The following is a 14725-nucleotide window of genomic DNA, read 5'->3' as shown; positions in this document are numbered from 1 at the left end:
ACTGAACTGTACAATGTTGGCTAGCAATGTTAGCAATTTTAATTTAATGTTTTTTTCAAAACCATGTTAAAAATGAAACAACTGAAAATTAAATTGTCTCGATCTACAGTTGGAAAAGCAAACACATTGAAAACATTTGTACCATGTTGTGAAAAACGTTTCCATTTCACAGAATAAGAAATATAATGAAATAAATCAGGCACATGAAGCTTTACAACTCACAACCAGCATGAAACAAAAGACAATTTTAAGATAGTGAAGCAATTTACTTAATACAGAATTTTAGCAAACCACAATAAATACACATTTCAATATATCATTCATAATAAATACTGGAAAATAAAAACCAACACAGGAATGTTAACTGGATGCAGTTTCATTGTATCTAGCCTTCTCATTCTGTATGCTTTGGCATGATTAATCTGGATCAGGCCAATATTCGGCCATGTCGATGCCACTGATTGCCTAAAAGCAGTCTGTACACTTCTTTTGTCCCACCGAGGTGGCAGGAGAGGTCGCAGCTACTCAACAACCCCAAAGAACCACTATAACTCTGGTACTGACCCTTCTGGTTATAAATTAGTGGCAGATATTTGGAAGCTCGGAAGAGGGACAAATATCAGTATTCATGCAGGAGCAGAGAGCTCAAGGTAAAGAACAAATTACAGTAGTACTGTTCACCAAATTATTGCAGTCCCCCCAGTGTTGAGCGGTCAGTCTAATTCCTCTTGTGTCACTAATTTTATAAAGAGGTCATTCATAGATTTTTGGTAAACATTATTTTCATATCTGGGTGCTAAGTCATTTTCAATGGCTTGAGGGACCAAGGAGTTGTATTGTGTAGCTGTTAATTATACTGATCTAAATCATGTTTTATTATAAGCTTTGATTGTCAACCTTGAGCCTTTGCTTCTCCTTACACAATTATTGGCATATTTTGTATTAAACTAGTGGTGCTTTAAGTACAATATCAAGTGCCGTGACAGCCAATTAAATTAAATCTCAAGGATCTTCTTTTAAAGGGAATGCCTGTTAAAAACGCTCTAACTATTGCACATAATACAATAAAGCAAATCGACATCGTTATTGGATCCACAAAAATAAACAGCTTAGTTCAAAATCAGCTTTTCATACTTGTGGAGATATTTCAATGTGCTACTTTATTTTTATCCCTGTATTAATGAAATTATTCAAAGAATAACTTGTGGCAACTGCAAATCAGGATATTCTAAGAGTGAACTGTGGAGAGGAAAAAAAGAAGTGAGGGGCCATATTTTTTCCACCGTTCAAGTATTCATAATTTAAACCAACGGCATGCCTGCACCCCCACACATAAGTGCAAAAGGCTTTTAATTGATTTCTTGACATTGTATGCCATTGATATTGTATTCCAAAGATACAAATAAGAATTCAGACTTTCCCATGCTTTCCAAAAACCATAGAAAAGCATATAATAGTGACAAAAAGAAGAAGAGAAATGCACATTATGTACACAACACATTTTTATATAAAACAATGGCATTTTTTCCCCTAAATGTCACTGAGATTCCCGAAAACAGCATGCGTAATGTTATCAAAACATTTCCAATATATAAGTATACACATAATTCAGAAACAATAAATAAACTGACGATAAATCTTTTTTTTTTGCACATTTGACGCATACAGTAGACATAGAAAAGTTCCATCTACAGTACAATATCTGCGTAAAACTAGAACTTTACATCTGAAATTACAAGATACATTGCACGGCATGACATAACATATAAAATGTTTTTTTTTTCATTTGTTACATCTTGCATTAAAGCGCACGCTGTAGTGGAGAAACGTTCAGAAGCAAATAATGAAAAGATTTCCACCATGAACTTATGGCTTTGTAGTTACAGATGAAAATGTACTGCAGTGCTGTAAATTGTTTTAAAACGTAAGGTCAGATAATGCGAAACAAGGCCATGATTATGTTCCCTTAAAATACCACTTGGTCAGGCTCAAGTAAAGACATAATAATGAAAGAACACTTTAAAAGGCGAGGCCCACTAAATGGCTGCGACCTCAGGGCAATGGTCTGGTAAAGGGAGGTTCTTAGTGTTGCTTCCTAGTAGGGTCAGGTCAGAATGGCCATTAACACCGGACTCTTGCTGTGGCTGTTCAGCTGTTATACATGAGCCGCTGTAGGAACCCTGGGTGTTATTGTTCAGGTAGTTCTGAAATTGTGTCTGGTTCTTGGTGTCATGCTCCTCCACAAACGCTGCTTTGGACAACGCCTTCATGTCCTGATCAGGTGTATAGCAGGTCAAGGGGGTGGCAGGAGCACCGCTGGTCAGAGTGAAGTGGTGATTGGCTGAGTATTGTTCCTCAGCGTGATTAGAGTAGTCTATGTACTGCTCAGCAGACATGTTGAATTGTCCTTGGGCGGCACTGCCGTTGGTCGTGCTGACTGGATCTTGGAATGCTAAGGCTTCCCCGTAGGGTTCACTGGATTGGCCGGTTTGGCCATCAGAGACGGCACTGGAGCTCTCCAGCTGATAGTACTCAGCTGAAGAGGAGCTTATTAAATATGTGTTTCCGTTCATGTGGTTGTCATGAGCCACAGAACCATCGCTGTAACACACCACAGAAGGTAAGGGGACAACCTCAGACCGAGACACTGACGGGGTATTCATGTTGCCCTGAAAGTTTTTAGACTTCTCTTCATCTGCATCCTCCTCCACATCATCATCATCCTCAGAGTCGCTGTTGGCTAAGCTCTGGGTGCTAGAGTCAGACAGTCCACTGCAAACACTGCTGCTATCCTCCTCGTCATCGTCTTCTTCGTTCTCCTCTTCCTCCTCCTCCTCCTCCTCCTCCTCCTCATCTTCATCTTCATCCTCGTCTTCATCATCTAGTGGCTCCTCCATCTCGTCCGCAGCCTGCAGGTGCATGTTGGCCGTCTGTGGAACGGCGTCTGACAGAGAGTACTCCAACCTGTGCTGGGACTGAACCAGAGGGTTTCCGGCCCCCAGGTCATTAGTTTCGCTACGGTAACCATTGGTGGAGGACGCCTGCTGCTGCTGCTGCTGCTGCTGCTCACGGCTCTTCTCCAGTTCCAGCTTCATTATGGTATGCAAGAAATGGGTCCGAACACGGATAGGATTAAACTCCACTCTCCCAGTTGAATTGGTGCAGCCCTCTTTTGTGCAGCCACATGGAAATGACATACGGTCCACCTAAGGAAAACACAACATTTACTGTGCTATTCATTCTATTTTAAAAGGATGATCTGTGTAATGTGATAAAGACACGATTATTCCAAATAAAAAACTTGCTTTCTCTGAATACTATTTCAGTCACTGATCCATGCACCTTCTCTTTAAATGTTCAGAATGTTTCTCTGTTTACAAAGGCCGGGATAAAGCTGAGGACATGCATGTCATGGGATTTACCTGGCACTTGATCCCAGCAAGGCTGCAGGCACAAGTCTCCGGGTCACAGAAGACTCTGCAATCACAACCGCAGTCCTCTCTGGACATCCGGATCGCCCGCAGATCATGTTTCTCTTCCACATCAATCTTCTTTACCCCAGAGGAGCGCAGCAGTGCCCGGCGCTTTTTAGTAGTAAGAGGCTGCAGGAAGAAGTACTCATCTACCTCTGTGTTGTCCAGATCAATGTCGTCATCAGAAATGTCCTCTGCCGTAAGCGTGTTGGCCTCTTCAGACTCCACCGTGCCATTTTTAGTCAGCTGAAAACAAGAAGGCATCACATCAAAGCCATTTTATAAAAGTGAGAAAACACAAACAAAGTGCTGTATTAAACAAAGACCAAATTCCTTTAAAATCCTACACATTTCATCATTTCGACAAACTGATAAAATGTGTATGCAATCCTATGTACAGAAGCTCAATTTTGCTGATACACAGATTACAAAAAAATGTACCTTGAGTTTAATTGAATTAAGCTTCTCCTCCTTCAGGTGATCTCTGAGCATGTCTCTGTGGATCCTCTCCTGCTCCACTGCAAATTCACCCAGGGAGTACTGCCTGATCCAGCTGTGCCTGTTGGACATGCCCAGTGTGCTGCCTCCCTGGCTGGGCACGCTAGTAAAGCCCTGCCGCCGGCTGAAGTAGTACACTGTCACATTGTCAAAATGCACCCTCCTCGTCCGCAGGCGCTTCTCTCTCTTCAATATCGAGTCAGCTGCAAAGGAAAACTAGAGTGTAAAAAAAGTGGTACATTGCCTGTACTTGTCATCTTGGTTGTGAACAGTTTTTGACAATTCAATAATCCAATGTGGAAATAATTAAAGCTTTACAATGCAAAGTGTGTCAAGAACACTTTTAGTTATCATGAATACATCCTTTAAATGTTGAAGCAGACCACTTTTATAGTCATGTAAAGCCTGTTAAGATAAGTGACATTTTTATGGCAAAATACAGACTGAGAGCTGAGGATATTGTCCTTAAATGCCTGAAATAGGAGGACTTCTTTTTTGCCAGCTTTACAGCGAGCTTTTACGTATCTTAGCGCAGCTTCGTAGGGAAGGATTTCATCACAGCTCTGTGCTTCCGCTTGGCATGCAAGTCCCCAGCGTGTCTTTTTAAGGAGAGCTCTACAAGAGGGAGAGGCAGAGAGGAGGGCAACGACGGAACATAAATAATCCTCTGCCTGGCCCAGAGCTAAAGAGTGCTGGTTCAAAGATGCAGTGTTCCCAGAGTTCACCCAATATCAGACGGACAGGACAAATAGAAACCATCTGGTTGTAACTGCTCTCCACCCCACGCAAGAGGGACAATGCATTTCATTACAGATGTAGAGCTGTCAGACTGAGCTGAGCTGAGCTGAGTTTCATTATCTATAAAGAGAAATGCAAACAGCTGTCAGCTTGTTTTAGCTGTAAAAACAGTAAGCAGATGTTAGTGTCTATTTTTTGTTTTGAGGATGTCTACATAAAAACCTATACAAAAAACATTTTACGGTATTTTTTAAATACTAACAATAATCAGTAGGTTTTCCTTTACCCTTTTACCCTCTTGGAAACAAAAACATATTATAGATCATTTCCTCTAACACAACAGCATGTAGATGTAAAACCACCAATTAATTGTGTCATTTCTCTGCCAAGACAGTCAGTTACTGTACGTGCACATGTTACTTCACAGGAGTGAGGTCTTCAGAGTGCGCAGCTCCCTTGTTGCCGTCAGCTGACCTTCTCCCTGGCTACCAGCAGCTGCAGCTGACACAGACGCCAAGCTTAGCAGCACCCTACCTAGCAGCACCCTACCTAATGTATGTCTTGCTAGAAAGGGGGGGGGGGCTGTCAGCCATCTGCTTGTCATTCACACATATGATGCATCATCAAAACACAAATGTATTGTATTGACTTTGCCTTTAATGAAAGTAAAAATTTACAATCCTAAGTAGCCAAATTGTGCAAATACACACACACACACACATCCTGTCCAAATGTGGCTCCTTTCTTTTGTTCTTTAAGAATTGCATTATTAATCACCAAAAAAAGGTGAATCAACTGTATTATCTATTCCGCTCACATTCTGTCTTATCTCGCAGACATTAGGATTTGAATGTGCACTGTGTTACTTATAGGTGTCTTTTCAAACCTGCAGAGGAGACATTTCTTTTGTGGTTGGATTATCTTCAATTAAGACTGCATTCTTAATACAAAGTCAGTTCGAGCCAGAAAAAACTGAGGAATCTCTTGGGAGTTGACCTCTTTTTAAACTGGTGAGCTTCACAGAATCTTCAGTGTGACCTTATTGTAGTAAACCAAAACAAGCTTTGCAGATCTGTAGCTGTTTAGCCAATGTGAATTTGTTGTAATCTTGGCAGCAGCTGAAACAATTAAAGGTCCCATATTATGCACATTTTCAGGTTCATGGGTTTCTATGAGAACGTGTTTACATGCTTTAACGTTCAAAAACCACATTTTTCTCCTACAGTCTGTCTGCATATAGCTGTCTGAAATGCTCTTTTTTAATGCATGTCTCTTTATCCCCCGTATCCGTTTTGCATGTTGCACACACACACATTTTGAGACTGCATCAGCTCATTCATCTGGCTGGGCCTGTACACTGATGCTGGTACTAATGATGGAGGCTGTCTGTGCATCCTTCCCTTTTATTACAGCAGCCTTGGACTCTTAGCGTCACTCATCCTCCTCTCCTCTTCTATCCTCTCCTCTTTGTCCAGCTATGCCTGTAAATTCATATAACACTCCCTTATCTACAGACAGGCAGATTTGTTCTCTCTAACCTGCATCCTGCTTTGATTGTAAAAGACTAAACCAGGCTGTCTCTAAGTTTTGTTCCCTTCTTGATTAAAAATCCTTTTCAGTGCTTTAGCTTTGTGTTCCTTGAGATGAAATTTTGACATTATTGTTTCTGTCAATTGTGTGCATGTTAGCCGCACAGAGCTCAATGCATGAATGTAAAAGACACAGGCACTCACGGGTGAAAGGGCCTGAGGCAGCGGGGTTGACACTGTCACCACTATCCCCACTCTCACTGCAGGAGACCTCATCATCAGACTCCCGCGAGGAAGAGCACGGGGAGGAGGAGGCTTCCACCTCCTCAAATTTCCTCTTCAGTATTCCACTCATGGTCCGCTGCATCTGCACCTGAAACCAAAAGACAGCAGAGGGGCCACATATTATTTAATATCCAGTTTAGGGCCTTCACAATCCTCAACACACTCAATTAGAAATGAGACCCAGACTCCACGCCCACACACACACGGACACACAAAATCTCTCCTGCTGCTATCCAGACTCCCAGGCGTTCCCTGGGCGATTGATCACCTTGGAACAAAAGAGCTGAGATGGAAGGAGAAAGCTACTAATTACATACTACATCTGCCTTACAGGAGGTTCATTCCGCTGTCTTGAATTGAGAGGCTTGGGCGAAAAAAGAGACTGGACCAACTTGTACTGCTATCAATTACAGTGAAATCATGTACAATATATATGTATTATGTACAGTAGTTGAACATTATGTGAATATGTGCATTTAATTGACTACTACTATAAAATAACAGAAATATCCACTCGATTAAAATGTATTACACTGCATCTAGGAAGGAAACTCCTCTGGAGCTTTTTCTAAAAAACATGGTAAAACAGATAAACGCATGCATCTGTAGTATTCGTGGGATGTTTATGTGCATTTATACAGGCGCAAACTCATGCTGATGTGCACTTCCGTGTAGAGACAATCTGCACAACACAAATGGATTTGTACATATATCACACATCATGAAGTGCTAGAGAAGGAATAGGTGAGGCTGTTGTTGACAAGATAATGAATGACATCCTGTACATCTGTAATTAGCTTCTGTTATGTCAGATGCTTCCTACAGAAAAAAAGGACAGGCCTCAGTGGTACCAGTGTACTGTGACAGGCTCCAGTTTTCCTTCTTCAACAAAGTTAATAATTGCAAAATAATAATAGCAACAGTGGACCACTAGATATTGTTCCTGCTACAGACCTTTCAGTGATAACGGCCATTAACTAATAACACTATGTGGCCGGGTAAGCTTAATTGGTAGAGCAGGTGCACATATGTAGAGATTAACTCCTCGACACAGCGGCAGTGGGTTTGACTCTGACCTGCGGCACTTTGCTGCATGTCATTCCCCCTCTCTCTCTCCTTTCATGTCTTCATCTGTCCTGTGAAAATAAAGGCCTAAAAATGCCAACAAAAAAACTATAACGTTAGCTCTACTGTTAAATCAGGCACAGCAGTGGTATGCACAGTTTCTGAAAAATACATAAATAAAACTATCTTTCTATGGCTGTGTAGGTGCAGCTTAATGTTTGTAGTAACAGCATTTCATACAGAGGCTGTTGTAACAGAAGTGTTACAGACCACTTTAATGTCAATTGAGGGGAGCCATTACCTCCCTCTGACTGATGATGCAATTAAACAAATAAACAAGAACAGGATCATCAGTCAACTACACTTAAACTAATCACCATTACATTGGAACTACTGCATTGTAACTGTCCAACAATGTATTATTTTGATTACTTTTTTCCCCTTTGAATACTCTGCCATTATTCTTCAATGTGTGATGGCTGTACCATTGCAGGACTTATATATTCCCTTTTCATAATATGAGGCATTGCTGAAAATGTAGTCCTTTAAGGTACTGTATTTATCTGAAGAGTCTTTTGTTCCTTGTTCGAACAGCAGCCGCTGGAACGTCACGTCACTTTTTAAAATATACTCAATAACACAACAGTAGGATTGCAAGGATTGCTGTGACTGGCAGCTTTTCCCTCACTGCTTTCTCTCTTGGTAACTGGAATCAGTAAAGACAGCATGCATCTTCACCCAGTCCAACTCTGTCTATCTGCCAGAACAGCCAGTGGAGGAGTTCCATTCACAGACAGCCACAGTGTTTCATCTGGGCTCTGCTATCGAGTCATTACAGATGCAAATGCTGCCTGAGAGAAAGAGGTGCAACACAGAGAGGACTAGCGCTGCCAGCAAAATGGTCATTGTTCCCAGGAGGCTGTGCTTGTTCAGCGCGGTGACATGGCTCCACCAGCATTTGGAGAAACTCCAGAGCCAACAACTCAACCTACAACTAAGGAATGTAAGGCATACTCCATCTGTGAGAAAGTGGAGGAGAGATGAATATTAAAAGATTCCTTGCTGAAAGAACTGATATTAATTCGGAGGTGGCATCCTGAGCAAGAGGGAACCATCTTTTTGATTCTGTAAAGCAAATAACCGAGCCGGCTGACAAAAAAAAACATCCATCTACTGATGACCAAATGACTAACTAATGAACAAATCCTGAAATATATTAACTCTTGTGAGATTTAAAATGTTGAAGCCGCTAATCTCACACCAAAACAGTGAACAAACACATTTTCACAATCCACTTCATGTGTTGGCAAACAGGAGTGGAAATTTCCACCAGAAATGACCTGTGTATTTTAGTCCATTTCCTAGTGAGGGACCTAATTAGATACCATTGTTGGAAACCTATTTGTATGCTTAGTACTCAGCTCATGCTGCACTATAGGCTTTGATACCAAAAGTGGTTTCCATGGAGATTCTAATGTACTCTCACAACTAGTGCTTGACCATTTGACAGTGTTTCCAGTGCTACTGTGTATCAGTTTTTTTTAACACTAAAGCCCCAGTGTTAGTTTATATATATGGATAATGGATTAGTTAAATTGCATTCTGTTGCAACAGCAATAAAAAGGTAACATCTTGACACTGGATAGGCATGACATCATAAACCACAGAGCTGTGGGTAATCTAGGGTGAACCTCTTTTATCATGGCTAAATAAAAAACAGAGATTGTTTCTCCTTTCTAACAGTTCTTTCTTTGTCTTCACTGTTGCCTTACCACTAATCATGGCTGTGCAGCATATATTATGTTACAAGGGAGAAAATCCCAGAGAAAATAATGCAGCAAAAGCCAGCTTTGAAAGCCCCTCCCTGTGTTTGCCTCTCTGTGCACACACATCAATTGTGGAAACCAACTCCTGTCCTTAATCAACAGCGCTCACGGCACTGTAGCACACTTGCAATCTGAATACAATTATTTTCCTCTTCGTCATTCCCACAGTCAAAATAAAGCCTCAAAACACTCATACCAAGTGATGCCAACAAGCCTATGGCATCTGGTGCAAGTCATGACACATCAGTCCTATGATGACCAGATTACACTTCTCTGTGTGTGCTCTGGCCCTCACAGGAACAACTGACCTGTATCCAGTGGCAGGCTGTGACTCCTTTCACCTCTTCTCACAGCAGCACAGCCACACAATCATAAATGTCGTTATTCAAAAGGTGAAACAGGATGAGTGAAGAGGTTCCCATTTTGTTTCAGTCCACTGACTTGCAGCAACCCCTGAGCTCCACGGGCATGAGAAAAAAGGGTGCAGGAGTGTGAGAGAGACTTGTAATGTTCCAGCTCTGACTGCACTGTCGGTAGCATATGCTTTATTGTTGCAAGACGGCAGTCTTTCTCACTTTAACTCCCTGTCTGTCACTCTCTCTTTCTCTCTTTCTCTGTCTCTCTCTTTCTCTCTCTGTCTCTCTCTCTGGCCACACAAAGGCTCATTAGCTGCAGCCGGCTGAGAGGCAGAAGGCTGACTGGAGCAGAGTGGAGCAAAGCAGAGGCAGCCTGTTAGATCACATGGGTGGGATGTCTGAGAGAGAGAGAGAGAGAGAGAGAGAGAGAGAGAGAGAGAGAGAGAGAGAGAGAGAGAGAGAGAGAGAGAGAACGTGCCTCTGCTCCTGCTGTCTGCAGATATTTTTACCAACATGAGCTGGGGAAAGGGAGGGGGTGAGCATGGGGGAGGAGGAGACAGAGGTAAGGGGGGGTCAGAAAGAGGGAAAAAGACAGAATGTTGGAGAAATGTATGGGGGGGTATATGGGAGATACAGAGAGGAGGGGATTCAGGGGGGAATAGTAAAGGGGAAACGCAGAGTGTGGAAGAGGTGGAATGAGAGTAGGGAGGTGGAAAGGAATGGGGGAGAATAGAGAAAAGGAAAAAGGGAAACATCTGATGCCAAGAACCACACAATAGGACCATCGCAAGAGCATCAAACTACAAAATAAAAGCTTATAGATGACTAAAAATCCAGAATAAATTAAGTTGCATGACAGAACAGTACACAATATTTATGAAATCTGAACATATACCTGGAAGATGTTGACTAGAAAATATCACCATACACTACCTCAAAAAGATTTGTCAGCACTGTAAATGTGATCATGCCAGGAAGTTCTGCAGAAGAGTTAGTGGACCACAGCTGGTGCAGTCAGTAAGCCATTATATCATTCTTGCAATAAATTGGACCATATTTCAACATAAAAGGTCCTGCACGTCCTAATACTGGATTGCTTGAAGTCTAGAGGCCTTTTTACAGCCAGCCCAGCATGTTGGTCTTTACAATCAAATTAGTTTTTGAGCACAAACACAAACCTCTTATTTGCATGATTTTAATACGGTTTAGCTATGGGTAATTTATACAATGTCTGTTGACGTCAACATTTATTGACAATCTTATGTGAAAGGGTTGATGTTGTTACCTTGATGCAACTTTAAGAAAACAATTGTCATTCGACTCTGCAATGTTCTGCATTCTCACCAGTGCCCTCACTGAACCTCGCCTCGACAGCACTGCGCTCCTCCTCCATCCTTGTTGTCTCTTCCTCACACTGCACAAACTGCCTCTGTCTTGTGTACTATACAACATCATCTGGCCACAGAAACATTAGCAAGCTGCAGTAGGTTAATTTGGTTTTGTACCTTCACAGATCACCGCAGCTATAAATCACAGCTTTTTTAAAGCCAACATTAGTATAAAGTTAACCTGTACTGTGCTGTACTTGATAAGGACATTTTTTATTTTTCTCAGTGTCATTATTTCCTGAAGTTGGTAAACCACTGTCAAGCAAATCAGAGCTGTATTTGGACATAACATGCTACACTGAATTTAGTACTAATAGTAGCAGTAGTAGTTGTAGTAGTAAAGGGAACATTATATTATTTAAGGGTTTACATCCCTTCTAAGAGTGAAGTTGACCATTGAAATTGTTCCAATTAAACATGGACTCAGCACACCGTAGTGGAAGTGTACTGACAGTACTCTGACAGACTCTGCTGAGCATTCAAAGATTACAGTCGGCTATTATGGCTGAATCAGAAGGACCAAAGATCAAGCAAGCATCACAATAAAAACATGCAATACTTCTAATTTTGTATTTATCTCTGACACAAACAAAAAATGTACATTACAAAATCACACCATCAACACCAATGCAGGTCTACTGAATTGGTCAAGATTACTGTACTAGTAAATTTAGATAAATGCAACTCCAATCTAACTGATCAGACTAATAAGAAAGTACATGTACCATGTCACAGTTTATGTATGTGTGTGTGTTTCTGTGTCTCTCTATCTTCACTAAAATAAATGACTTAGACTAACAAGTGGGAACATGAACTACAATGGTTTGTGGCTGCTGGATCAGTGGAGTCTAGTTCAAGGTTACCTAAGGGTGTGAAGCAAAACTACTATCTCAGTCTTAACTTGAATGACATCTGTATTTAAATATTTATACTGGAAATGGGAAGCCATGAATCAATGCCTGATTTTCTGTCTTTTAAACTGCTTGCATCTGCCATTTTCATCCTTATTATGAATTTAAATAAAAAAAACATCTTTTAATACATCCTAATTTGATTAAGGTTTTTAGCTTCTAAATGATTTGTCTGGGCTAAACTCTTACTGCCATACTGATGAAAATTACACACTTCCAACTAAGCAGGTAAAATAATTGTGACAAAACACCATTAACCAATGAATAGGCTGTTAAATACCCTTTACAATAACCATGAACTAATTTTGTTTTAAGGTTCTCTGCTTACAATTACATGAAAACCTCTCCATATTCTGTTACATGTTCTTCTTGTTTAACTCTTAAATTAAAATAGGACCTGACCAAACTCGGTCAAACTGTCATCATCTCTTCAAATTTCAAAGTTCTCTTATCCGTTTTTAACAAGACTGATTTTGATCATTACAGTACAGGTTAAAATGTCAATATGAATACAATTGTAATGAGATATCACATACACACACACACACACACACAAACACACATTTTTTTCAGCTTGGTTGTTCTTCTAATCACTTCGATGAAATGTGTTAATAGATGACTTTATCTGCATTCCTTTATTCATCCAGGATAATCACACATATATGCAGAACATAAGCTGGAGAGATGGCATTTGTTACACCATTGCGCCAGTGATGGTGACCTATATTTGCTCTGACTTTCAAGAGGCTTTCATATTTCAATGAAGGGAATTGAAGACAGCAGGCAAAATAAACAAAGAAAGGTTTACGAATGAATCATTTGTGCATACTGTAATTGGGGTCATATGCAGAAGCCCTGCCCAAATCTCAACACAGTAACAGATGAAAGGCAAATTCTAATATATTACTTTAATGATATATCCGAAAAGAACCTTATTGTTAAAAAAAAAAGCAACTAGAGGAGTGCTTGTTGTTTCTCACAGAAAATACTATGGATTCTTACAAATTTTTTCTTTTCTATGTTTCAGAGCATGTACAAAGAAGAGAGTGATTGTCTTTTGTCTATACTATGACACATGACTTGCCTTATCAAAAATGGTCCTGCAATTGCTATTTCCAAGATCCTTTTCACAACATTGGTGATAAAGGACCTTCACAGTGTGTGGATGTGTTAGTTAAAATGCAAATTGTAAAAGCAATCATCGAATAAACCCTTCAGTGATCTCTGCAAAATATTTTATTTTTAACTGTCTGGCTTCATGACAACAAATCAGCAACTGTTTGGCAGCCGTGGCCATAAATCAAAACCTTTACAGTAATGGAAGAAACTGGAGTGAACCAAGGATGAATAATGTCCTCCACCCTGCTTATCACCTTCATCAAAGCCATTATACATCTCAAGATTTAACACAGCTATCTCATCGTATGTTAAAATGTCATACAGAACAGACTGAAGGTTATGAAAACTATATAGACAGGGACAGATTCAAGCCCTTAAGGTCAAAGGTCTCCATCAGGTTGCATTCAGCTGCATCTCACAGGTCTACTATAAGGCTGCAGCATACAGATCCCAATGCCATCTGCCATCATTTAGAACATGATCTGCAGTGCGCCCATGGTGCATATTTCCAAAAACATAAAAGATACTTATAGTGGCCATAAACAGTAAGTGGATAGAAGTTGTTCTGGACTTTGCCACATCCCCACATGTACCATATATCACTTTTCCTTCCTTGCAGTTGGTCTCTCCTAAGAGCAAATACTGACACTAAAATGCATGATCACATCAACAACACAAGCAGGGTTTTGCCAAACTGAGTTGCCACTGTCTGGTGCAGTGGCCTAGAACGTTTACAGAACAGACGTCTCCAAACACGGCAAAATTCATACCAGAGCTGCCTCCTAAAATATCATGGACATCCATTGGGAAAGACAACCACAAATGATAGTATGTAAAAGGAAACAAATATTTACTGGATGTCCATCACAATCATCAAATACCAGCTGTGATACATTGTGTGTAGTTACAATGTCTCACACAAATTCTTTATGCTCCTTCAACAGGTCAGACATTGCCCCGGACACCGAGGCACGTGAAGGAATCGTCTTTCAAATCAAAATGTTCAGTATTTCCTTTTGCAGGAGTACTTTGCAAAAAAGCTGATTTATTTTACCCATATGCAAAATAAAACCTAAGACATATTTCTTAGATGTTGTTATTCCTTGCTTAGTGAGCTTCTTCAGTGATTCATCATTCCTACTGAAAGTTTAGTGTTTTAAATTGATCCAAAAGGTAATACAGTAATGTACTGTGAAAGGTAAAGGGCTGCTTTTGTTCTCACAAATACATACATAAAATAATATTTACAAAACTTTTAATAGAAATATTTTAAAAAAACAATTTTTTTACATAAATTATTCAAAGTTTTAAAAGCACAGCACACAACAGCTATACCCTCCTCAGAATAAATCCCCTGTATTGTCCATGAAGATGTGGAAAGCATCGGTGGCCCTGCTTACTAGCCTGCACGTACACGGCAGGCTCTGCTGTGGGGGAGGAGCTGTGGAGGGAGGGCTGTAGCCATAGACCGTTAATATAAATGGACAGAGCATGAGTGACGTCACCCATTGGTTTGTGGAGATCAGAAATGAGTCGT

General features: G+C 40.5%; 1 protein-coding gene across 4 annotated transcripts in view; it reads right to left on the bottom strand.

The window, feature by feature from the left end:
* Positions 1 to 245: 245 nt before the first annotated feature.
* csrnp3 (cysteine-serine-rich nuclear protein 3) overlaps positions 246 to 14725 on the bottom strand; it is a 22425-nt gene continuing 7945 nt past the window's right edge. For 2 of the 4 annotated variants that reach the window (XM_034885336.1, XM_034885337.1), the window contains 4 exons: positions 6443 to 6611; positions 3915 to 4174; positions 3423 to 3719; positions 246 to 3206 (listed from right to left, as the gene is read on the bottom strand). In XM_034885336.1, the coding sequence (XP_034741227.1) occupies positions 2037 to 3206; positions 3423 to 3719; positions 3915 to 4174; positions 6443 to 6611 (1896 nt within the window). In that variant the 3' untranslated portion in view covers positions 246 to 2036. Of the gene's footprint in view, positions 3207 to 3422; positions 3720 to 3914; positions 4175 to 6442; positions 6612 to 9722; positions 10115 to 14725 lie in introns of those variants that run through there. The other 2 variants (XM_034885339.1, XM_034885338.1) reach the window with 2 other exon arrangements.

The sequence above is a fragment of the Etheostoma cragini genome, chromosome 11, assembly GCF_013103735.1.
Source record: "Etheostoma cragini isolate CJK2018 chromosome 11, CSU_Ecrag_1.0, whole genome shotgun sequence".
Lineage (NCBI taxonomy): Eukaryota > Metazoa > Chordata > Actinopteri > Perciformes > Percidae > Etheostoma > Etheostoma cragini.
Note: the sequence above shows the minus strand (reverse complement) of the source record. Positions and strands in the feature narration are given on the sequence as shown.